Source organism: Argiope bruennichi, chromosome 8, assembly GCF_947563725.1.
Source record: "Argiope bruennichi chromosome 8, qqArgBrue1.1, whole genome shotgun sequence".
NCBI classification, from domain to species: Eukaryota; Metazoa; Arthropoda; class Arachnida; order Araneae; family Araneidae; genus Argiope; species Argiope bruennichi.
This window is the reverse complement of record NC_079158.1, coordinates 91,244,798-91,272,369: the sequence shown is the minus strand read 5'-3', so window position 1 is coordinate 91,272,369 and position 27,572 is coordinate 91,244,798. Positions and strand designations below refer to the sequence as shown.

General features: G+C 27.2%; 1 protein-coding gene across 2 annotated transcripts in view; it reads left to right on the top strand.

Annotated features, from left to right (window-relative positions):
• Nucleotides 1–27,572, top strand: part of LOC129981897 (cell adhesion molecule Dscam2-like) — a 395,465-nt gene that overhangs the window by 149,343 nt on the left and 218,550 nt on the right. Inside the window, exons 3-5 of one of the 2 annotated variants that reach the window (XM_056092942.1) lie at nucleotides 1,105–1,275; nucleotides 4,363–4,509; nucleotides 23,447–23,564. In XM_056092942.1, coding sequence (XP_055948917.1) covers nucleotides 1,105–1,275; nucleotides 4,363–4,509; nucleotides 23,447–23,564 — 436 coding nt within the window. Of the gene's footprint in view, nucleotides 1–1,104; nucleotides 1,276–4,362; nucleotides 4,510–23,446; nucleotides 23,565–27,572 lie in introns of those variants that run through there. The other variant, XM_056092941.1, reaches the window with a different exon arrangement.

Sequence of the window (27,572 nt, the reverse complement as noted above, 5' to 3'; positions counted from 1 at the left end):
AATTGATAAAATGTTTAAAATTTTCTGAAAATATCTTTTTTTAAATTTATTGGCTCTTTATGCTATATAAAAATGCATGTCAAACCTTTATTTCTATACTGTTCAGAGACTATTCTGTCATGTTAGGTTTTTAAACAATTCAAAAATTAAGAATTATAGACCAACAAGATTATGAACTTCTTTAAAAATTCTTACTTCGAAGCATATTTCTTTGTTATTTGTACTATGTTAATAAATAGCTTTTTAAGAACAAACATGTATGCAATATACATATTTATTCTCATAATATCTTCTGCATAAAGTATGTGCAAATTTTAATATTTCATCATTTTTAAGATTTTCAGGATTTAATTGCATTTCATTGTGTATCATGAATTTATTCGTAATTCTTTTATTTAAATGATTTAACATTCGCTTAATGAGACAGAAAATAATAATTTGATTATTTATTATTTTCTGTCTCATTTTAATTAAATTAAAAATTAATGCTAATATTTATACTATTATAAAAATACGTATATGCCATTCTTTCCCATTCTTCACACTGAGTTCAAGTATATCACTAATTAAATTTAATTGAATTGCACTTGACACACACAGGAAAAATAAACGTGTACTTGTTTTATTATTCATATTCGGACTATTTGCAAGTGCTTATCTAATTTCTTATAAATATATCTTGCATTCACTTATATTTAAATAAGTTGAAATAAATTTTTAGCAGTCAAATCGATAAAGCAAGAGCCTGAATTAACTGAATACATTTATCCATGCTCATTAGTTTTGTTTTTCCGTAAGGCACCCATCTTTCGACAGAACCTTTTCCCATTCCACTCGAGGAAATTAAATTTGTTTACATCCTACATAATTTTTTTCATCTAATTAGATGAAACTCAAAATCCAATTAAGAGAATACTCCTGACGCTCACTCTTCTCGTTATTCACGAAAGAATAAAGAGTCAGAAATATATTTGAATAATCCCCACTGTAATTAATAATTTTTGAAGTAAATTTCTATATAGCGAGTCATTATTAGTTTAGTTTGAAAAATTCTCAAAGGGTGCAAAATCTAATGAAGTTCTTTTTATTTCTTTTTCTTTTCAGTGTTGTATCAAAATTTCGAAGCGCGTGTTTATGATGAATTTGTCATAAGAGGAAATATTGGAGTCCTTCACTGCAACCTGCCAAGTCATGTCAGAGATTATGTGAAGGTGACTTCCTGGAAACGAGACGATGGATTAGTTATTCTTCAACAGAGAAATAATGGTAAGGAAATAGTGAAAACATCAAAAATGTATTAATAAATTTTACAATAGAATGTTTCAAAAACATGAATTTAATCTGCACATCATTTTACAATACTTTTCAAATCCTACTGTTTAACGATTAGAGTGATAAATTTATCTTGATTATGGAGTAAAAACGTTAAAATATTTTCAAGTCTTTCTGAGTATTTTCATTTTACATGGAATTGCTTATACTTCTTTCTCCTCATTATCAGTAATTCATTTTATCACATGAGAAAAAGAATGGATACAAATGGAAATGGATAGAACAAAGTTTCTAATGGGCAGCCATATTTGATTCACGGATGTAGTGGTGTCTTGAATGTTAATAGAGCAAAATTCGTAAAAATACCTATGCAAATATTTTTTACAATGGCTGCGCTTACCCTAGTAGCATACAAATTTTGTATAATATTCTATGGTATTCATGAATATTTAAATTGTTGTATAATATTTTGGAATATTGATTAATATCATGTAATATCATACAATATTATGCAACCAGTATGTGCTTACTGGGTAATATCAATAAATAAGCAAAATAATTTTAATTTATTATGAACACCTCAAAAATCTTGCTTTGCCTACATACTTGTTTTCTGTCATTACAAAAAAATCACAATATCAAACTAATGATCAAATGAACATTTGTTATTTCATTGAGGTAACCGGAAATATTGTGTGGATATCTAAAACTGATCACAAATAAGTAAGTAAATAAGTATTAATTAAATTAAATGAATAATTTTGGAATATTCTCCAGCAAATTTCTACAATGACGAACATTTTTCAAATAAAAAGTAAATAGATGTATTTTAGATAATCATTTAAAATAAATCTTCCTTGCAACGTTTTCATAAAATTAATGCATCATCTCTTCAATCAGGAAATAATTCTAAACCAATATTTATTTATGATTATTTAATTATTTGTTTGAAAAGAAGAATGAAACAGAAAAAATATCCTCTTTTTCTGCTTTTATGAATTAAAGAATAGCCCTGTGTCTGGACTTACTCTAAGTTAAAAATTTAAGAACATGTTTCTAGAAATCCTTAGAAGTGAACAAAAATAAACTCTGCGAAAATTCAGTAATTTCAAAGGGAATAATATAATTTAGCGACTGCCTAATGGTCCCAAGACTCTTATTTAAAATATTTGAAAGCAAACATAAAAAAAGACATGCCTAGAGAGTAAATTCAATTCACTTAATTCAATCTACTTTAATTTGCTTTAACTTTTCCTTAATTTATTTAACTATATTTTTTAAAACCCATTTTGCTTATACTCAAAGCAGATATGCTAGGTTTTTGAAAATCCTCTAATGGAGCTTGATATCTATTTCACTTATCAAACAAACTACTTAACTCTAATTCCAAATGGTAATGGCTTCCTTTGAACTAATATTCTTTTTTTAGAAATTTCAGTAAGACTTCTTTAATTCAGATGTATCTGTAACTGGAATTTATATTTTACTTGGATAAAAATATACGCCTATTCAAATTAAGATGAGTTGGGAAATAAGTAAGAAGGGTATCTAGAGATACTAATGAATATTATTCGATTATAATAGAAAATTAAATAAAGTATTATTTTTCGGGGAGGGGGTAATTCATTCCTGTTCAGACGTTTCCATGATGATGGAAAGAAATGAATTTTAGAAATATATAAAGGGATTCTATTTCATTTTTTTAGGCAAATTGCACATAAGAAATCATTTCTATAAAAATTAATTTACTTTCATATAATTTCTATAAAATAAATTTTTAAAATGTGTAATTTTTCCTCGCATTTTTATAGATTTTTTTACATATATTTATTTTTACTAAGCATTGAGCCATAAATCTTCATTTTTCAAACAAGTTTGTCATCTTTAAGCTGATATGATTTTATAATATTAGAAAATTTTATAAGGTATATAGTCATTAACTGCTTATTCGTCTTAAATATTTCGATTTTTGAAGATGTTCTTTTCAAGCATTAAAAATATAACAATGCTTTTAATTTTTTTTTAAAAAAAACGTTTTATCAACTTGATACTTAGCGATTACAGGAACTGATAATTGAAAATTTATTTCCAACACTTTCATTATTATATTCAAAACATGAAATTATTTGGTTTCAAAAGTGAATGGAATTCATAATGATTGTATTGAAATTTTAGGAACATAGGGTTATTGTTAATCTATCTTTGAAGGAAATAAGAACTGAAATTGTTTCTAATATCCATTATTATATACAAAACATGAAATTCAAAAGTGAATTCAATACACATTTGCTATATTTCAATTTTAGGAACAAGTACTTATTGTTAATCTGCCTTTGAGGATAATCACAAGTGAGATGAATCGTAGAAAAAAAAATGTTTTAAAATTGATTTTTCAGTCCTTATTTAATATGAAGTTTTTGATTTCAATAATTTATAAAATTAATCAGAAGAAAAAGTCAATTTAAGATCATCTCAGTACTTATGAGTACAAATGAAGAAAGAAAATAAATAAATAGTATAGTTGTAAAATATAATTAAACCTATTTTTAAAATTTATTAGGTAATTATTGCATTAAATAAAATACGCATCACTTGTCTTTGAAGTCATTCAGGAAAAATTATAACATCTCATATATATATATATATATATATATATATATATATATATATATATATATATATTTAATTATTCATATAATTAAAGTTTTGAAAAAATTTCCTGAATCGAAATTTACAACTTAAGGTGGTAATTATTTGTAGAATTTTAATAGCATGAGGTTTAATAGTCTGCTTTAACATACTCTATATTTCGTTTATAATTACGTATAGCAAGCGATCTAAAATTTTATTCTATTAATTAATGATTATGGATGCGTTTAATCTAAGAGATATAAAATAAATTATCAATTGAAGCAAAAATATTTTTCTGAACTATATGTCACAAAAAATGTTAAAATTGTTCGCTATAGTTAAATTAGAACTAAGCTTGTACATAATTTACGTAATTTGTATTGAATTTGTGAAGTTCGCTTGATAATCATTTAAAGAATAAAGCAATGTACAATTATTCCAATTTCTTTTCAGACAATGATCGCTATGCTGTTTATCCATCGGGAGAATTACATATTCGAAATGTCGACTATAGTGACAGCCATTTTATGTATAAATGCCAAGTGAGGAATTCGTTAACAAGGCAGTCCAAAGAGAGTTTATCGGGAGGAAGACTTATTGTAACAGGTATGTCTATTTAAGAATAGTTGACTTTCACTTAGTAGTAGGCTTTTATTACCAAGACTTTACTGCAATTATCTTTGTTCGAAATACAAATTAGATATTTATTCTAATTAGATAATTAGCATTCAGATACATTAAAGAGGCTTCTTTTAGGTGCATAATTATCTGATTTTGTTTCTAATAGTTTATTTGCGACTTTAGCTGTAATGAATATCTTTTATTTATTGATAAAATGTTTTCTCTTGAGTAATAATATTTATGTAACGCATTTAAAACTATAAGACAGCTTCTGATAATGAAAATGAAAACGTAATTAAACATTTAAATCGCAAAAAGTTATTTGTATGAATACGAAGTTAAATGCGTTACAATAAATGATATCTAATAACGGTAAATGAAGTTATTGTAATCCAAATGAATATAATAGTGGTTTGCATATTCTGTAATTTTATCATTTTATGATATTATAGTTACTTTTAGTTTTTCTTCTTACATCTGATAACAATGTTTGCGTCTGCAATAATATTGACATATTTTCTTAAATGTAAAGAATTCGATATAACTGTAAGTATGTACTCAAACAAATATGAAACACTGAAATATGTTTAATGCTTAAAAAAATAAATTATCTATAAAAAATATTTATCTATAAAAGAAACAATAATTAACAAGGAGTGATTTATTTCTTTTTTAATTTGAAAAATTCATTTAGTTGAAAATTACTTACTGCATACTCTATCAGAAACGCAAGTCAATCTAAAAAAATAACTGGAAGAGAGTGAGAGAGAAAGTAGCTAGCGACTAAGTGTAGCAGTGATTAAGTTGTAACACGCACGTTATATAATTATAGATATATTTTTCTTTTTTTAATTTTAGGCAGAATAATCGTTAAACAATTGTCGTGAATTTGATGATGAACCGTATTACATCAATACAATCAGTGCTCAACCGAAACGGATTATAAGAGGCTATAAACTCATATTCCATTTTGGCTGGTAAATGGAGAAAAATATATTTCTTAAATGTCCATATTAAGTTGGGTTAGATAATCTTTTCTAAACACATTATGTTTTTCTTATCATTTTTAAATAGAAGAAAAACTTAATACACAGTTTGTCTATGTGTTAAGGTGGTTTTTTTCTAATCTTAATATTGTTTTATAAATTTATAAAGTTCAAAAGCATGTAAAGTACTAAAGTACTCTACTTCAAATCCCGGAGCTAGTTGAAAAATATTGCAAGTTGTAAAATTTATAACGGTTTTTTTGTGAATTATATAATGCGTTAAATACTAATAAATGCGCTCAAATGCAGGATATCCCCTTGTGAATTTCACAAAGGCACAAATAAAATCAATGAGCAAATAAAAATTCCTTATAATTTGATTACCTGATTAAAAAATGGATAAAAATATGATGATGCAGTTAATTGAAAAATGAAAACAAGGAAAAAGGACAAAGAAAATGCTGGAGAATAAAAGAAATTTGAAAGAAAAGAAAATGAAGCAACAGATGGAAGAGGAATTTTCACTAATATACAGATTCTAAGAGAAAAAGAATGGTTTTGTTTAACTTAAGAAGATGCTTTCAAATATGCTGATATCATCAAATTTTAGTATTTTACGTTAATGTACTTATTATTTTCTACATAGCATCGACATCCTATGAAGCACTATTATGGTCTTAGTGAAACATAATAGTTAAATTTCAGAAGTCGGCAGATGACGAAGATGACGCCTGATCAGGCATCTGCGGTATCTCTCTTTCGCACCACACTGAGAAAAATGCTTTCAGCTTAGAAAGATTTTGCAAATACCTAGCTCTTTTACTGCGTTGTTCTTCACAGGAATCAGCATCGAATCAGGAACATTCTAATAGCGAAACTACTATATTGCAAACACGCTACAGTAAGACGCAATTCTGAAGAAGAACAATGAGTTTCAACGTTTAAATTACGAAATGCGGGTTCAAAATGTGTGCGATAGAAAGTAATCTATAAATTTGCTTGCGTTCACTGAAATTCTGATGAAATTGAATTTTATACTGACAGGTAAAATAATTTTATTTTTATTTCCTTATTCTACCTTCATAACATTCAGTCAGATAATGACGCAACATTGGCGATAAATCAGTTGACACGAATGAGGAATCTGAAAAATGTAAGAATTATGGTATTATTCTGTTAATTAAGAAAGGAGATTTGAAGATCTTTCTAGATAATTTAATGTGATATCATAAGATTATCAGCAACTATATAAACGAAATTCATACGAGGAAAATTATATCTTTAATACGCTTATCGTATTGCAAAATAACAACGCCAATCATTTTTTACTGTTCCGCTATTTAACTGCTATTTACTATCTGATTGTGCAATGTAAATTTCCTCAAGCGTCATGTATATAGTTGGATGTATATAGTCATGTATATGTATATGATTTTGTTGCCCATGTTTAGTGTTTTTAGTGGAATAAAACATCGTTTTTCATTTAGCAATTTTGTTCGATTTGTTTCAACATATATTGGCCGGACGGTTTCCATGCTAATAAGTTTGTAATTGTTTAAATTTCTCTTTTCAATAATTATTGTCTATAGACAATATTTTAAATACACTATTTATTTACATATTATAAGTAGATTGTCATTCAAATAAAGATTTTAAGGTAAGATTAAATAAAGAAAGTAAAATTAAATTTGAGTTAATCTCGAGCTCATGTTAAAATCGTGCTGTATATTTTTATGCTAAAACTAAATCAAAGAAAAAACGCATGTCCTGTTACTTGCATTTAAAAATCTTAGAAATACCTCAGCTTTCTCAAAAACCTAATTAAAGCTTTCACTTTTTCTTGCATTTAACAAATCTGTTTACCTTAAAATAAAAAAAAAGAAAGAAATAATGTTATTTTGAATTTAAAATCCATAAAGATAGTTAGAATATTTTGCATGTAAATTACAGGAAAATATTAGCATTTTACTTTTCCAATTTATGATGCCATTAGAAACAATATTCACCTAGAATTAAAATTATCATCTATTTCTTTACGGTTTTGAAAACTTTCGCTTGTTTTAGTTACAATCATTTAAAAAAATAGTTGATACTTTTTATATCATATAACTGTTATTGGAGTATTTGGTGAACAAAGATTTTATTATATCATTCTTTGTTATATTTTTGCTTGGTATATGAACGGATTTAAAGCAAAATGCTACAGAAAAAACATCTGAGAGATTAAAATTAAATGTTCCAGAAAAATCCACAAAGAACAACAGAAAAGTCCTACTATTTCTTTGTTTCCAACATTTTTTCTTCGAAAGACAATTGCAAAATAAGAAGGGAAAGGAGTATAATGAATACCACTGCCTTTTCATTAGGATAAAATTACAAAATTGAAGAACGCATTTTAAAGAGAAAAGTTTCTTTATTATTTTTATCACTCGCTACAGATATAAAACAAAAAATTCTATACCACTCACGATAAAATAAAGATGAACAAAAGAATACCCGACTAACTCTTTATTTTTTTCAAATTTTTAGGCATATATAAAAGATGAAATTTCCTTTCTCAACTAGCAGTGGTTAAAATCTTAAAAAAAAAAAAAAAAAAAAATGTTCACAGAATATCTTTCCTTACTTTTTACTTCATAGTAGGTAGAAGGATCCACTAATCACTTGTTTATACTTTAACGATAAAAAAAAGAAAGAAAAAATTCTACGATGGAAAAATTCTTCAGCAAAACGAGTAAACAAAAACTCCAATTTTTGACGCAGGAATGCCGAGTTCCAAAAATTTTATGGTAATGACTGCTTCCAGCTCAATCCAAACAGTACCAAAGTCTCTGAACTGCGTCATTAGGGAAACTGATTGCACCAGGTGGCGCTTTGCTTCCGTTGCCAGGTTAAAGAATAAAACTTTCCCGGAAATATGATTTACACTTCGGCGGGCTTAGTTAGAACAGTTTGGAGAAGTTGTTACATTTTCTGCTTTCGTACAGGTGGGAAAGTTCTATTCAAGGAATGTGGTAGAAGAAGAGGAGGGTTTGGCTGAATCATTCCAAGGATCAGATTTTGAAAGTAAACTCTTAAAAAGAGAAATCTGAGTTACTTTTATGAAAAAAAAGCCCTAAAATTGCTTCCAGTAAGTGGAAGGAAAATATCTTTGAAAAACATTTTCTTCTTTCTGATCACATGAAACGTTTCTGGAGATATTTGTTCATTGCCAGTTTTATTTTGAGCAATTGAGTTTTGAAACCTATTCCGTGAAGATTATGGAAAATAGAGGGGAGAAAATAAGCGAAATTTATTTGCCTCTAAAGGAAAAAAAATATTTCGTTCGTTGTGTTTATTTAAATAAAAGAAAAAATATGTGGCTTCAAAATCCTGCAATGGCAAAATATCCATAAAGCTTATCACCAAAATAATGATAAGTGAAATACATGTTAATTCAAAAAATATTTTTCTTTTAAAATTTAGAAATTTAATACTATCCTAAGAAAAAAAATCTATATTATTTTTCCAAGCATTTACCAAACTTTTATATTTGAATAAATTGGGTAAAACTTAAACACATATCTAGACAAGCAAACAGAGTATTTGGATAAAATGCCATTTGATAATTAAGCAGGAACTATAAAATATTAAATTTAGAAAAATTTGATGTTGAATAATATATGTAATTTTCAACCAGTTAATTGCCGTATTTATTTTTTAAAGTCCTGAAGTCCCTTTTCTTGAAGTCAAACAATGATGCATGTACACGTCAAACACAATACAAATGGATGCGTAGTAAATATTGCATAAAACATCATAATAATGCAAATAAAATTATAATGTAATTAGATTAAAAAAAATTATCATCGACTGCGCCATAATGAACATTTGGAAATACATCCAAACAATGAACATCTAATGAACATCTGCGCCATAATGAACATTTGGTCCAAATTATGTAAAGTTTAAATGTAAAACAAAATAAAAATAATAGCAGTAATAAATTAAAAGTAGTTGATCAACATTTTATTTAATATCTTCTTTGAATTCCTTTTAGCAAGGAATTGTGCAAATCTGGTGTTCGACTGGAATGAAATTGTGATGCAGGGTTCACAATCTTTTAAAAAGCATACATATTTCTGCTGTTATCAGTTTCAATCAATCACATTTTTTGAGATTTGCTTGATAAAAAGAATAAGCATGTACAAATTCCAACGTCAAAGGCAACATAAATCAGTTGTTCGTCTTAAATAAAACAAATATTGTATTCAGTCTAAGACCAGTCATAAATAAAACACATTGAAAATATCTTCATTTCAAAATATATATGTATATGTATCTATATTTACCTCATTTTGTTTTTATGTTTTTCTATCTAAATTTGCTTCCCGAATTCAAAATTACATTTTCCCTCTCTTTATTGAGAATAGTCTGGCATGAATACTTTTACTCATATTTTATAATTTCCGTAAATAGAAAAGTCAGGAGACGTATTTCCTTTTATTGATCTGTGTAACAAAATTAAAATGGAGATGAAACATTTCAGCTTTTCAAAATTTTATTCAATAAATCGTATTTAAGTAAGTTAAGCAGGCAGATAACACTTGAATATATCAAATATGCTGTTTCTTCGTAATATTTTTATTTGAAAAAATTATTTTTTTTCAAATAACCAGATTCAGCCAGACTTTATAAAAGAAATTTTAAAACAGTTGCATTTTCTAAATTAAAAAAAAAATGTATTTTAAAATTGGAGAATATTTTTATGACTCTATCAAAACTCTTTTCTTTCTGCTAAACATTTGTACATTTGCACTAAAGCATTGAATTTTTTAAAGCTTTAAATGTTTAAAATGCTTCTTTTATTATAAAGAATGAGATATCTTTAAGCTTAGTAGAAAATTTGCAATTTAAATAAAGTATATACAATTTATTTAAGTATCTATTAACATAACGGAAGACAAAGCTTTGAAAGTCACACTTTTTACTCATATTCTTTATGCATGAAATAGAGATGATTATCTACAATTCATTTATAGATAAATCCGAAAAAATAACCTTGACACGATAGGAAAGATGTCAATATTAGATAGAGGTAGTAAATACAGGCAAAAAAAGTGAATTTTTTTTTCAATAATATAAAAATAAAAAGACATAGTATGAATCAAATTTGTAGTAAATAACAATAAATTCCGATACATTCGTAAACTCTATTCATATTTTCCGATAAAGTTTCGAGCATTTTCTTAATGAAACACTAGAGACTAGATAAAAGAAAATCTAACAGCATTAAAGTTTTGCCATTATATAAATAATGTAATTACTTTAATATCACAACATAGTAATAAAAATAAAAATAACAACGATTGTAAAGCAAATTATAAAAAAAAAAGAAAGATGTATCTAAAATTCCTTGGAAATTTTTATTATTTTTCTCAATTCTGACGAAATGAAAGCTATAGTTGTACAAAAATGTAGCAAATCCTTCTGTTTCCTTCAGATAGCATTTTTCCTTCTCTCTCCCCAGAAAGATAACTGAGATTATGGGAGTCATCACAATTTTGAGGGAATGTGGAATGTTCTTTATAGATAAAACTTCGAAAAGAAACAAAACAATGAGAAACAATTTTTCTTTTCGGCTTCCAGCTGTCAAAGAGTACATTTCAGAAGCATAAGGGGACGTTTATAAGAATTAGTTTCCTTTATTTGCTGGTCGTTCTGGAAAGTTAGTGAAATTTGAGATCTTAGGAGCCTTAACAAATGCTATTTGTGTCCTATGAAAATAAGTTATTTCACTGGCTTTTTTATCAAAATAAATTGAAAATGCACAAAGGAAAAAGAGCATGTATAAAAGTTAAGTATCATAGATTGTACTGACATTTTTTAAAATATTAATCCATATAAGTGAAGTAATTATTTTTAAAATAAAATCTCTGTAATGAAATTAACTTTTCAGTTGTTGCTTTTTGTTTGAGCTTCATAAAATCTCAAAACTTTTGAGGGATACAAACTAAATTCGTCTCGTATGTCACTTAACACCCCCTAGAAGGATCAGCTGTACTATCAAAATATATTTTTTTTTATAAAATAAAGGGTTTCATAATTTCAAATATTTCAATTTTTTTATAAAATCAAGGGTCATCATAATTTCTGGATAAATCACCGTATAAAAATCATTTTTGTACTCTTTAAAATGATAATTATTAGTTTCAGGAACCTGTAAATTTGAATACTATACTTTTTCATTCATTTTTAGTTATTTTAAAATTTTATTTTGGTATAATTTTTATTAATTCCAGTTTTTGTCGACATTTTAAACATATTTCATTGTTTAATAATATGCATCATTAACAAGCATTTACGAAAGTAAAAGTAACCTTCTTCATCCGAGATAACATTTTGCTTTTACTTTTGTAACCTTTTATTTTTTCTTAGCCGAGTTTGGCTTGAATTTGTTACAGAACAGAACTGCCGTCTCACGCCCCCGTATCCGTGACCATTCTGGTCACTGAACGGTTTGGTGGGCATGTTACGGGAATTTTATTTAATTAACAAAATATTTACAGTAGGAAAACGAAACAAAAATTATATACAGAATTTACAATTATATAAGAAATTATATCATTATGAGACCGTTTACATAATTTTTCAACTTAGAAATATAATTTGTAGTAATAAACTTATAAATATAGTGCTGAGAGATAAAATGTGTAAAAATATACATATAATATGTGTTCACTTATTTTTTATGATATAGTAGATCAGGATGCAGTTAAAAAAAATGAGATGGAAAATAATTTGAGAAACGGAAATGAAGACAATCTCTGATTGATTGAGATGTGTGACAGGAGACTGCAGTGCTTGTTTTCTCCCTTAGTCTTTTTTGGTATGAGACTTGATGTTGAGAGCTATGGAGGCAAAAATAGGTCTCTATTTGCACTTATACATTTGATTATACTGTGGATTTTTTTGCCTGGAAAGGAAGTTGTTGGCGACTCTTTTCAGCCATTCCTGTTCATGGCTTGGTGATGGTTTTTTCATATGCCAGGAGATTGTAAGGATGCATTCCGTAGCATAATGAAGTGCGGTGCCTATCCCACCACAACTGCACTGGTCACTCTCAGACAGATTGAACCTTTTGAGATAGGCAGGAAAAGGGCCGTGTTCTGAGAAGAAAATAATATCCTCTCTGATCCAGTTAGTGGGATTACGGTTGACTGAAGGCAGGATATTAAAAAATTTTCTGCCTGTGACACCATTGCTCCAATATCCTTGCCATTCCTCAAGCATGTCTTTCCGGAGGATGGCTTTTATATGTGCTTTAGGAAGCTTTGTTTGCATATAAAATTGCCCATTTTGCGTTGCGTCCTTTGCCAGTTGATCTGCTTTTTTATCACCTATATTGCCCGTATGTGCTTTAACCCATGAAATTTTTATTGTTGGTTTTGAAAGCAGGACATCAAAAATTTCTCTTGCTGTTTGGTTTGTGCTCTTTGGATTTGAAGATACCATGATACTAGCTCTATTGTCAACATGTATTTTAAAAGTATTGTTGTTTGGAAACTGAGATGTATATTTTACTGCTTCATGAAGTACGGTGAGTTCAGCTTGGAAAACCGTATTGTTGTCATTCAATTTGGCAGACCAGTGGTAGGACCAGGAATCATTAAACAGAACACAAAACGCAGTTACAACTCCATGTTCTGTTTTTGAGCCATCTGTGAAGATATTGATATTGTTTATTTGAAATAAATTTATTCCTTCATCTTCCAATGAGATTTGGTTGGGATTGAGATGCTGTGAAGGGTGAGTAGACCAACCAGTTGCTTTCTTCTCAAGCTCTTCTGGTTGTATCTCTGTTATATTAAGCGGAAGAGGGACTCTTAGGTGATATATTGTCGTTAGTCTGGATTCAAACTGTAATTGCATGTGCAGGGGTGGAATGCCGAGAATGGTTTGTAGTGCTGCTGTTGGAGTTATAGAGAAGAAATATATGGAAGAAATGGTCTCTGAATGGTAGAGAGTTTCCTCTTCGTTCTATATGTTGGGTTTAGACACCACGCTGATGAACCATGGGCGAGCATTCTCTCAACTACTGTATTGTAAAGAACCCTTTAGTGTTTCTGAGAAATTCCCCATGTGCTGTCAGCGATTCTTTTGAGATTTTGGTGCATTTTAATGGCCTTTTCTCCTTGTTTTTCAATGCGTTCTAGCCAGTTTAATTGGTCATCAATGTGCACTCCTAGATATTTAATAGATTTGTTTCTCTTAATGATGTCTCCATTCCATATGATTCTGGGGCCTCTCACCATTTTGCTGAATAAAATATGGGTTGTTTTTTTCCGTGGAGTTGCGAATTTGTTACAAAATACATTTCAATCTTTCTCTTCTAAAACTGTTGCAATTATTTTAACTGATTAGCCATATTTTCAACTCTAAAATTTTAATACGCCCCAAGTTTGTTTGCTAGTGATTGCTAATTCAATGATTACATTTTGAATATTTCATTAAATGTTTTGTTCCGATTATTATGGGTTTCTTTCTAACAAATATACAGAAAAATGAATGCTTGAAGAGCTTTGAGAACAGTGGGTCATAGAAAATATACATTATGTCCAGAATTTTTTTTCTTTCTTTTTTCAAAGTATCCTATTATATTTCGTATGTCATTTATTCTTATTTTAAATATTTCCAATAAAGAGAATATCACCAATATCATACATATCAGTCTTTTCCTGTTTCTAATTTCCTGCGCAAACCTATCTTACTCAATGAGTGTAAAATATTCACTTGCTTATATTTTCCGTTCAATAAAAAAAAAAAAAAAATCTATCATATTATTTTTTAAAGAATCTTTAAATAGATTTTAATGGCGTTATATATTTAGTTATATAGTTTAAATATATTGAGTGGTTAAGCAATCAATGTAATCTTGTTGTGATTTTAATGATTGGATTTCATTGAATAATCTATATATTTGTATAAATAGAAATTTTTATTGCTTCAGACTTAAATTTCCTTAAACATGACTAGTTTATATATATATATATATATATATATATATATATATATATATATATATATATATATATATATATATATATATATATATAATGACATAATATTTATTATTTAAAAACAAACCTGCAAAATTTTTATAAAATATATAAATATTAGTTTAAAACAATTTAAATCATATATATGAGATTTAGCAATGAGTATTTTCAAGCATAAAAATCTTCTGCTATTCCCTACAAGTCAAAGTTATTCATCCTCCGACATAAATAGTAAAAGGGAACAAATTGCAAAGGGAAGTTTGAAACATATGCACCAAGTAATGTATCTTCATCTCAAAGTTCAAGAATTATTGGATTTATTCCATAAATGATGACTTTCTCCTGAACTTAAAATCTACCTTTTACTTGAGTGCTCATGCATTTCTCTACAGTCACGTATGGCGTAATTTTAATGGGGAGTTCTATGAATTCTTTCTGCAACTGTTTTCTAGCTCAAAGCAAATGTGAATGTATTTGTCGTTGAAACATTCGCATTTCGAAACATGATTCATCATTGACTGAAAAATTCTTATTCCTTCTATTCCTATAATACGTCTCTTTGCAAAATATTAGCGTTATTTTTGCATTAAGCATTCCTACATACATTACTTTGAAGGATTTAGATTCGAGATAAATTCAACATACCTTAGGAACAATTTTTAATAAAAATACCTCAATTCTTTATTTTAAACTCGTATAAAATTTAAAAAGGCTTTTTTGTGGAAATTAAATCAAAATTAATTTTGAAGACTTAAATATCTTCAAAACCCTAACAGTTAATTTTGAAAAAATTAATCATTATTATTATTTGCGCAGACTATATTCATGATCTTATATTTTAAAAATGTTAATTAGTCATTTCACTCAGTTTCTATACAAATTTCATTTTTAAATTAAGCCATTTACTTCAACGAACTTGAATGTGCTCAAAAATGCTTTAAAATATAAATATTTCCATATGATCATTTACATTTGTGTGCGAAAATTAAACGACAAATTTCTAAATAAGAGATTTTATTGCAGGTAAAATTGCTGTATGAAATACTAAAGATAATCTTCTTGTTGCCATTAATATAATATAATATAATGTATTAAAATATAATATGATATTTTATAATAAACAGAAACATTACGTTTCTGTCACATATTTATCAGTAAATAGCAACAATTACTTAAAGACTGGTATGCATCTAAAATTTTGTAACTTCATTAACCAGGAAAATAAAAACTTATTAAATAATTTGCCTGTATAGTAAAAATTACACAAATGAAATTTCTTATTCTTAAAAATGGAATTTTGTAACCGAATGTTCACTTATTTTTTCTTGCTTTGAAATTTGTTCTATAAAATGTTCAACTTTATGGAAGAAAAAAAACCCTAAAGTTTTGAAGTCATTTTACTTCATATCTATACCTCCAACTTTTGTCTAACGTTTGTGTTTCTAAATAATACAAATGCAAAATAAATATTTTTCGTTATTAAATATTTATGGACTGTAACACTTTTTGACTTAAAAATGCTCATGATATATAAAAAATGAATTTCCAATAATATTCTGTACTATTTTGAAATATATATATATATATATATATATATATATATATATATATATATATATATATTCTTATAATATGAATCTAATGTTATTTCACAGTTTTGAGTGTTTACCAAATAGAATACTTTTAATAGAAATAAATATTATTTAAATATATTTTCATTTAAATCATTGGGAATCTATTATTTTTTATTTTATGTTTGAAAGAAATGGAATTCTAATTTCTTGCTTTTAGATTATTGTAAATATCTTTATAACGCCATGAAATATTATGAAATTGTCCATAAACTTTTCAAAGAAAATTTTGTAAGATATGATGTTTCTTTGGACCTGATGTAAAGAGAAAATACCACTTTTGTCAAATCAACAGGAATAAATGTTTTGAATGTTTAAGCTTGTTTTATTATTACAGCAGAAGTACAATACTTTATAAATTCGAATTATATTGTGGACATTTTCCATTTTGAAAATGTCCACAATTTGTTGATTTCAATATATAGAATCCATTTGGTGATTTCAATATATAGAATCCATTTGGTGATTTCAATATATAGAAATAAAACATTTGAAAATTTCAGGCAATAAATTGATTACAAATATTTTGCAAAGCAATATTTTGAAAGAAATGAAAATCTGTTCGTTCAAGAAATTTTGTTTTCCGTTATAAATATATATAATCCTATTTTAAAGGCATTTCAATATTTCCTGCCAATGATTAAAACTATTCTCTTGAGTAATATACATCCGTAAAATATATAACATTAGTTTGTTGAGTCAGAGTGATGCTGACAAATAGCAAATCACAACGATTAACTAGATGAAATCTCCCTAGTTCAGCGAAAAGCCATTAATTTCATCTACGGGACTTGCATGACAAGTCCTACTTTATTACTTTAATGATTAGTTGAAATTAGTTATTCCTCGTGTTCTATCGAATATTGTTCCACGAAAGATACGCTTATTGATAAGAATAAAATTCTTCCTTTGCTCACCAGAGTGAATAATATTCTTCTATTTCAGTAAATTTTCATGTTTCTTTGATATTTCATCATTGCTTTACATATGTACAAATATGTAATTGCCCATGGTTCGCCATATGTATATGTATATACATACATATTCTTCTCTGTAAAATAAAAAGCATTTAGATATTACATTCCATGGCATGGATTTCAGAATATAAAATGTTATTTACATAATAAAGAAAACAATTTTAAGTTTTTTTCTATGTTTTTTGTTGTAATCGTAGAGATAATATTCGTATATTTAACAAAAGAATATAATTTGTTTCCACTTTATCTCACAGGAATTAGGTATTTAATCGAAATTTAACAAGATAACTAATATGCGTTATCTGAAAAATCTTAATTTTTTTTCCTTTATTGTAAATATCTTTCTTACATCCTAAAAAAAAAATGTCGCAAAATATAAATAAGCTAATTTTAATTTTTTGTAAGATTTTTACTTTCAACTTACCAAATTAGATGTAATCATGCTTAACAGAAATATCATAATGTGTAAAAGCAACGGGTTAGGATCTTTCAATATTACTTTGAAAGTATACTACAGACATTAAAACTGAATAAGGCTCCATATATTTTGTAAATCTTTACTACATAATTTTAAAAAATGCAGCTGCATATTTAAAATATAAGATGAATTAATGAAAATTTTAATATATCATGTGATATTTCTTCATTCAATTTTAATTACAAATCTCATAAATTAGATGGAAGACGACCCAAAGTATAAAATAATATTTTTAAAATCAAAACGTTGCAATAAAATTCAGAAATAAGAAGTTGGTGATAAAATATTTTTTTTTTCATCTGAACCATACACATATATAGAAAGGAAGACAAGATTATAATCAGTCAAAAATATCAAATAAAATTAAAAAAGAAGTAAAGAAGTAATGAAGAAATAATGCTGAAAAAAATTTGAATAAAACAAAAAATCTCATCGAAAAAAAGCAGACGAGCATTTTCTTGGCGATGCAATTCAAGGAAAGCCGTATACCAGATTGGCTACAAATTCATGTTGTTGCTGTTAAAATTCAAAATAGTTGTAAAAATAGAATGCCAGACATGTGAAGCATCAATCACAATGTATTAATTGCGAATAAATGGATAAAAAACATGATTTTAATTAAGTTTGAATTTTAGATGATTGTAGGTGCTCGAAGTGCTATAACCAGTATCTGCAAAACGGCTGCACTTGTGAAATTTTTGAGAGAAACATTTATTAATATTTTTAGATATTGATGTTTATATAATTATGCAGAAAGTCCAGTCTCAATGTCAGTCTTGGTCGCTACAAAATATAATCTGAAAGGAGATTGGTCAGAGTTATCTAGTCAAACAGAAAAACTTCTGTACGTCAAATTGCGAGGGATCTTACTGAAGAAGCACATACCAAGATCTCTGAAGGTTTTGTTCACCACACATTACACCCCAATTAGGTTATGAAGTTCGCGACCTGTTCGAAAGCATCTACTTTCTGTCACGAACAATAGCATAAATCTCCATTTCGTAAAGGAGCATTGGATAGTCGATAACTGGAAAAGGTTCATTGGGTCCGATGAAATGTGTTTTCAACTATACCATGCAGATGCAAAATACGGAGAAAACAATACAAAAGTATGGACCCCAATTGTATTTCCAGATTACTTTAAACTGTTGTAGGCAATTATATGGTTTGAGGGATGATTTTTTTTTTGTATGGACCATTCAATTACTATAGAGCAACGTTAGAATTCCAAAGGTATTTAAGTGCTATTTCAGATCAAGTACATGCTTTTAAGATAATGGCGTACTCACCCGGGAATAGGTACTTCAAACAGAAAAATTCTTCCAGTCATAAAGCTCTCACAGTCCGTAAATGATTCGAAGAACATGATGCGAATTTAAATTGTTTGGCTGACCTGCCCAATCAACAGATCTCAATCTAATTGAGAATGAATCAAATGATGTCAAACGGAGTTTTATGCAGTTAATTCAATGTTATCATACTTTAAGGAATTGTAAAGTTCACATCAGATATGGTCTCAGATTCTCCATGCCACACACCAACTTCTCAAAGAGTCCATGCTAAGAAAGCTAAATTAAAGGCAAAAGGTGGCCAAACATTGTACTAAGGAGCTGGTCATAATAATTTGACCTTTCAGTGCAAACATTTTTATAATATATATACACTGAGTTCTACAGTTATTTGAGCTACTGATTATACTACTGAAAATATTATGGAATCTAAATTAGCTTAATATCTCCCGATTTTATTAGCTATTGCAATATATTCAAATCGATCCAAAAAAAAACGGACCCATTCTTCTACAACTAAATCTGAGAGAATTATGAAAGTGTTTATATTTATTGTAGAAGAATTGAAAAGATTTCTTCCAAACACCATCCTAAAAACCAATCTATATCAAATCAAGTGCCTCTTGTTTTGGTTCTTATGTTTGTATTTTTGTCAAATAATGGTGAAGCATTTTTTGAATAAAATGCTATTGTTTAAATTACATTTTATTAAATATGACTATTAAAACCGATATATTTATAAAAATGCATATTTTATAATTTTTCAGTTTGTTTATTGATTCAAATAAAATTTATTATTTACACCATTTAAAGCAATTTACAGATTCGATAGGTAATCTCCAAAGATTTATTCTCTTTGATAACTGGGCAATTTAACAAAATTACTACACGTACAAAAAAATCATGATTAAATGAAAATAAGTTTAATGTCATCAAACAGTAGAGTTCTTGATTATAATTGAAAAAATGACACATTTTTACTTTGGCTTAAATTACTTTCAATTTCAATTTTTCATATTTTTAGAACATTTTTAAAAAATATATAAACTTATGACCTTATCTGTAGCATAATAATTCACATTCAGAACTTTTATTAATAAAATTTTAATGGAAATGTTAGACTAAATTTTAAATATAAATCAATGCTCTTATTTTTCATAAGATTTAAAGAATTTTAGATTTAAAAAATATAGCAAGCATCATTTTAGAAAGTTACAATTGAAAGCGTAATCATAGATTTGAAATGTTCTAATCCAATTCTGTCTAGTTTTTCATATATTTCTTCTTGATGGCAATAAATTCACAATGTAGTCCTTGTTATTTTTAAAAGTTTAATAAATATAATTTTATCTATATACTGCATGCGAAATCACATGAAAGGAAGCACATACCAATTGCTTCTACTTTCATCAGTGATAACAACGATACTAATAGAAAGACAAGGAAACTAACATCGCCTCTGAAGGATCGACATCTGTTAATTAATCTTTAAGTCTTAGAAAAGACGTACGGTTAATTCCCTTCACACTAATGGGCAGTAAAGAATAATCAATCAAGTGATAGAAACATTGGTGTAGGAGCAAATAAATTTCATTTAGTCTTTTGAAAAAGCACCGTCATTTATTCTTATCGTTAATGGTGTACTTCAAAGGAACTAAAGACGAGTTTGGCGCAGATCGAAATTCATATAAAACTAACTACTATGAACGTTCGCTTAGCAGAACAATGAAAAGGTTTATTTCAGGAAATTATTAAAGGTTGGTATGTGAGTTTGAAAATTACTCTTGCATTGAAGTTACACGGCAAAGTAATTAATCAAGAATCAAAGTAATTTTCACATTTTAGATTTATATTTTTTATCTAATGAAATAATCATATACTCATTGATTTATTTGGTATCAGCTATCTATAGTGACTTGATGGTTCCTGGTAAATAAAGATTGTATTTAAGTCAATCATTTATGCTGCTGTATAACTTTTATATTCATAATTCCATGAAAAAAGCATTTTTTAACATTGAATTACGTTAGTCGTTAAAGTCATGTTATTTTAATATTCGTATAATTAAATTGTTCATTGTATAAATAAATACCTCATATCTCCCCAAATGCAATCAGAACCAATAACAGAATGCCGTTAAAAACGAATAGTTTATTTTTTTAATTGCACATTGTATTTCATGTAGTTATAATTTTATACTATAATTCTTCTGGTGAATTCAGAAGATAATACACATAATTTCTCTTCTTTAACTTTAAATACTAGAAGAAAATCCTACGCATAAATGCTTCATGGATCAGTGGAAACGTTTAAATGTCAATTCAATAATGAATTTTTTTAATTTAAAGCAAAAAAAAATTGTTTTTTAATATTCTAAAAATGTATGAAAAACAGTTTTAAAGCTAAATTGGTATCGTAATATATTTTTAATTTCAAAGTGCTGTGAACATTTACTTTTTCTCCTAATATTTTCTAAAGAGACCTCAGAGAAATCTCAAAATTTCCTTGTTTTTCAGCATTTAAAATTACAAAAAAAAAAAAAAAAAAAAAAAAAAAAAATTACGCACTCACATTGAGAGATGCATATCTTCTGCACTCTTTTCTATTTGTCCTCCAAATGTTTTTCTGGGCTGCAAAAGTAATTTCGAAGATATAGAATAGAAAGCAAATAGACATTCACAGACTACGCTCTTTTTTTCATTAATTGATAATTTGAGATCACAAAGTTTGATAAATATTAAATACTCCTGTTTCCTCAAAAATTCCAAGAAGTTGATGATTAAAATACATTTTTTATGATTCATGAATTAGTCAGATATGATATAGTCATTTTTCCAGATATATATAGTCAGATATGATATAGTCAATACTCATTTTTGAGCAATGGCATTAATTTTCTCATGAGGGTTGTTTATTATTATATCTGTTTAAGAAATTTTAATATTACAAAATAAACATATATTTGTAAAAAAATTTATTATTTCATTAATTTCTGAAAATGAAGTTTTTTTTAATAAGATAAGAATTTTTATTCTGTTAATTTTCTAAAATGATGAATGTTATCATCACTTTAGTAAAGACTTATGAAGTAAAATAATTTATGAAAGTTTTTTTCATAATGGAGTTTTTGCTACACAAGCATTTGGAATTTGAAAAAAGTATCTCTGGTTGTCAAACCTAACAGTGTTATTTGGCATGAAAAGTTTAAAGATAGCAGAGGATCTATCCTTGATGGTATTCGATCTAGTAGACTATCCCTTTCACTTAATAATCAACATATCAATTAGTTTAGAGAATAAGTGTTAAGTGAATCGCCATTTCCAATAAAAGACAATTTGGAAGTAGTTCCTATATCATTTGGCTCTTATGTAATTAAAAAAAAAAGTATTTCAAGGTATGATTCATGGATTCTCGAGTTGTAACAGGAATTTTGACTTTGCTCCAAGAACAACGATGTACTCAAGTGCGATGTGCTCATGCTTTTTCAACATATGTTTTTCCTGAAACACATTGGGCCGTGGTGATCTGATGGTAAGGTCTCGGCTTCGGAACCGCACGGTTTCACCGAAGAACAGTCGTGTAAGCAGGCCTGAGGCATGCTAATTTCGTTGGGGCCAAACATCCTTCCATTGGTGTGGTGTGGAGGTTTGGAAAAGGGGTACCAGCTCAGGTGTGGTCTTCTTCATCTGCCCACGGTTCAAAATTATGACGTCCGTCCCAAAATAGCCTTAGTGTTGCTTTAAAAATAGGAAGATAATATAAATGAACTTAACTAATCTAAAACGAATACGGATATATACTTTTGAAACTAAAATAGCTCAATTATCAAATGATTGGCTATTGAAATGTGAAGCAAGTCCATAAAAATCACCCAAAGTCGCTCAAAAATCAAGATATTGTTGAAATTGTCCCTTTATTGCCTGGGATGTTTTTGCAGTATGAAATGTTCAACTGATAAGACAATCAAGTTAAAAATTATTTTGGCATTTTGCGAAATTTGCGTGAAAGAATATCGAAACGCTCTAAAATGTAGCGAGGAACTCGTAGAATTACGACTATAATGCACCATTTCAGAGTAAGCAATTGTTATGCATGAGATTTTTTTAAAAAAAATTCAGCAAATGCGGTTACACGAAATACGTATTTACTTGATATGTCACCCTGTGACTTTTAATTTTTCATTATCACAATTTTAAGTTCATTAATTTGTTTAAAAAAAACCGCTTTAAATTGTGAAGGCGTTTCGCAATAACAACTTCAAACAAAGTTTTGATTATTTAAAAAAAAGTTGGAAGAAACGCAGTGCAGTCGACAGAAAATACTTTGAAAGAAATTCAATAAATTTTGACTCATAACTTGATTCCTTTCATTTTATGACATCTTTTCTCTTATCCTTTAAATGACCTACGTAATATTTGCTTCAGAATGAGGGCATATATCTCATCTTTTTCATTTGTAATTTTTTAGTATTTTCGATGAAATAAATTATTATAAAGTGAAACGAAATTTTTGTTTTATTTCAGAACCGCAGAGCCACGTTCCACCCAGACTGACTCATGTTGCTAGGCATATATCTGCTAATCAAGGAGAAACTATTTTTCTCCCATGCGTAGCTCAGGGGCACCCTGCTCCCCTATACAGGTATTTTTTTTTCTTATCATATTTGTCTGTGTTTATTGAATATCTGTCTTTCTTTGGTTGTAAAACAAAAATAAGCAATTCTTTGGAGTACTATGCATTTCTTGAAATCCCAACTGACAGAAATTATAAATTATTTCTTAATTAATGAAAAATTATATCTTAATTAATAAAAAAACAAGCATTAATATTTTTTGTAAAAGTTGTAATTATTAATAAATGTTCTTTTTAAATGTAATTAAACAAAAAGAATATAAAATTAAAATAAAAAATAGATGCTATCAATCAGGATAACATTATATCATAACGATATTCGTTGCTAGATGATAACTCCAGAAATGCTGGGATATACCATCAATTATTGACATGGTTATGAACTGCAAGATTTTGTTGTTAATCAATAAAAGGCATACGGTTGTAGAAAATCTTTTTATGCACATTTTCATTCTATTTGCCCTAATTCCGCTCTGTTTAAATATACTAAGCTTGAAATTTCTGAAGGAATACAAAATATAATGAATTATAATATGACATTATTTTTATATTCCCTATACTTATATAAATACATGATGTTCGGAGAGGGCGGTTAAAATTAAAATCCTATGTAGAAAATTCTGATCCTATATTTCTCTGCTGACTCACCATATTATATATTATCTCAACACAAGCAATGACTGTTTAAATGGCATGCCTTTAAATCCTACCCTGGACTGAGACAGACCATATTGTTTGAGAAAATGTAAAATTTAATTAGTAGGATTTTTTTAATTAATTTATTTAACTTGCTAAAATTTATATTCATGTCAACTTTCTGACTAATTATCACGAGTTCCAAAAAGAGTGTTGGTCTAACAAATAAATATCCAAACAAAAATAAGACACTTGCACGTTCCCAACGTCATAATTATTTCTCATTTGCTCCCTGGAATATCAGGGCTTCAAAGATTACTGAAACTGAGAGCTTGTGTCTTATATGATCGGGGCATTTCCAATCAAACGCTATTTAGTTCATTCGTATTGCTAATAAAATTAAGAAATGAAAATTGCTAATGAAAAGAAGAAAATTTGATCAGGGAACAACTAATTGCTTTAATATTCATATAAGGTCTGATAATGATGATATTTATTTCACTAAAATTTATGCAAACATCTAATTCGATACTTTTTTTATAATGTCATTGTGAACCTCGTGTTCTTATAACAATTTATCGTATAAAATATTTGCATTTTCTTACAAATATAGAACATTATAGATAAATGGACAAGTTTCCGCTATTTGAAGTTTTGTCATAAATGAGAATTTTAATAAAATAAAAATAAAAAATAATTTTTAATTATAAATTTAAATCATCATCACATTATAATATTGTTAGATTAATACGCTTTTTTTCTTTTCTGTGTCTTGTTCTATAATATCAAACGCTGAATTCCTTTTTGTAAGAATCTTTATGTTACGTTATTTGGAGAAAAATCTCTTTCCTGATATGATAATAACGTTCAAATTAAAATCCTTATTATATCAAGGAAAAATAAAATAGAGTGTGAATTTTCCTTTGGAAAATAATACCCGATAAAGAAACTTTTTTTAACATAGTATTAAGAATGGAAATTGAAAAAAGAAAAAAAATCTGCCGAAGTAATAAATTGATTTAGGTTACATTATGATAAAGAAAGACCGTATTAAAAATTTTGTTGACATTAAATTGAAAAAAAAAAATAATGAAATAAGAAAAAAGAAGATGGAATTTATATCGTTGAAAAGTTAATTATTTGTGTTTCAAGATATTTTTAAAGGATGATTTTAGAAAAAGCATGCATTGATAAATTCCAATTAATTTTTAATTTCAACAACTTAAAAATTAACAGAAATTTTAAATTATCCCATAAGTTCAGATCATATTTATATTTTTGTACAAAAGCAGCATCTTGATATATATAAAAAAATAGCAGCTTTTGGATAGTAAAAGACTCATTTCCATAAAAGGTTTTCACAAATTTATAATTTTTGAACACTATATTAGATTAGATTAGATTAGCTGAAACATAAAAAAGTTTTCAAGTGGCCTTTCTTGCTGAGAACCTAACACCGATGAAGTGTCTGGACGTCCATATTTTCATCGCTAAGTCTAAATGTCTGCTCAATAGAACATTGTATTTTGTGTGTTAAGATTTTTATGCCAAACAATTCAGATAAATCATGCTACTTTAATTCAAATTAATTTATTTATCTACATCTAATTAGTAAATTAGCATTTCGAATTTAATTTATCTACATCTGTAGTTACCGATTATTTGAGAACGCTATCTAAATAAAATTTTAAAATAGTTGTGTATTTTACTTTATTTCTCTTATTAATAATTATTTTATAAAACAATCCATAAAATAACATCATAATTGGGTTCTTTCCAGACGTTAATAGAAAAGTTCATTTGAAATTAATAAACTCTTTTCAAAGTATATTTAAGTAATTCTCAATTTTCAAATGAAAAATTTAAAATTGCCAATAATTCTCAACTGGAAGGAGATAAAAAGAAAAGAATAATCCTGCAGAATCGATAACAAAAAATATTTCTTTTTGAATTTGTTTTGAAGAGAAACAAAACAATAAAATGAAACTGAGCTTTTAAACGGATAGATTTTAGTTGAAAAGAGAAACGAATACAATGTTATATTTAGCAGAAAAACAATGGAATCTCAGTGGAATAATTTCCACTGAGAATTGAATAGCTAGAATTTAAAAAATAAAATTATTTAAATGGACTAAATATTTTTGAGACTTTCAAATGGCTACAGAAACTCCCACCTATTAAATACCTAAAGAAGTAAATTTATCTTAATGACGGTGCAATTAGTTTATTCTAAACATTTATAAGTATCTTTTATAGTTGAGAATTGTAAGTTTTTAAAATAATCTAATGCTCTCATTATGTTTTTGTTTTTTTTTTCAAAAAAAAAATGTAACGAGGAAGAATTCACTATCACATTTACAAAGTTACAGACATTTTGTTTTCTGAGAAAAAAAAATTTCCATTGTTTTTTTTATATATATGTGAAAGAAGAAAGCAGTGCAGTTTTGAAACAAAGCATTTTCATTAATATAACTGTCTGAAAATGTACACCCTAACTTTTTCTTAAATAATATGTTTTGTCTTAAACTATTTATTTCATACTTAAAAGGAGAAAGTTAGAATTTGTTCAGGTCTGCGAAATATTTATAGGAGTTTGTTTCCAATAGATATAATTCGTGATTTCCTCTTAATGAAAATGTTTCTTAATGTTTCCAAATCAATATCTAATTGCGCTTCACAATTGTAAACTGGATCGGATGGATATTTTGTTTTCTGTGAAATCAATTTTTTCCATTGTTATTCTTATATTTGAGGAAGAGAAAAGCAGTACTGTTTTAAAACAAAGCCTTTTAGTTAATATTACTGCAGAAACATGAGTACACTATTTTTTTTTCTTAAATAATCTGCTTTGTCTTAAGCCATTTATTCCATACTTAAAAGGGGAAAGTTATAATTTCTTGAGGTCTGAGAAATATTCACAAGATCATGTTTTTACTCCATATAATTCAAGATTTTATTTTATTGAAAATGCTTCTTAATGTTCCCAAATCAATATCTAATTACATTTTATAATTGTTAATTGATACTACATTTCTTTAAATTATTTCTATTTCTACGTGTATTAACCAGTTAAATGTTTCGACTTCTTCGGAAAATGAGTATCTTAATTGTGTTGCAAAAATTTAGTAATGAAGAATATAGTCGTCAAATAGAGAATGTAAAATGAATTTATGTTGTAATGAAATGTCCTTTATTATTATTTTTTTAAATTTCAATAATCACATTTGTTTATTTAATTAAACTAACATATATTTTTTGCATATGAACAAAAATAAGCATAAAAAATAATGTAGTATTTTAAAATTATACAAAAGGGTCCTCACCCCGGATTTCGAGAATGATAATACAGCACAAGGATTCATTTAAGAAAAAAGTTCATAT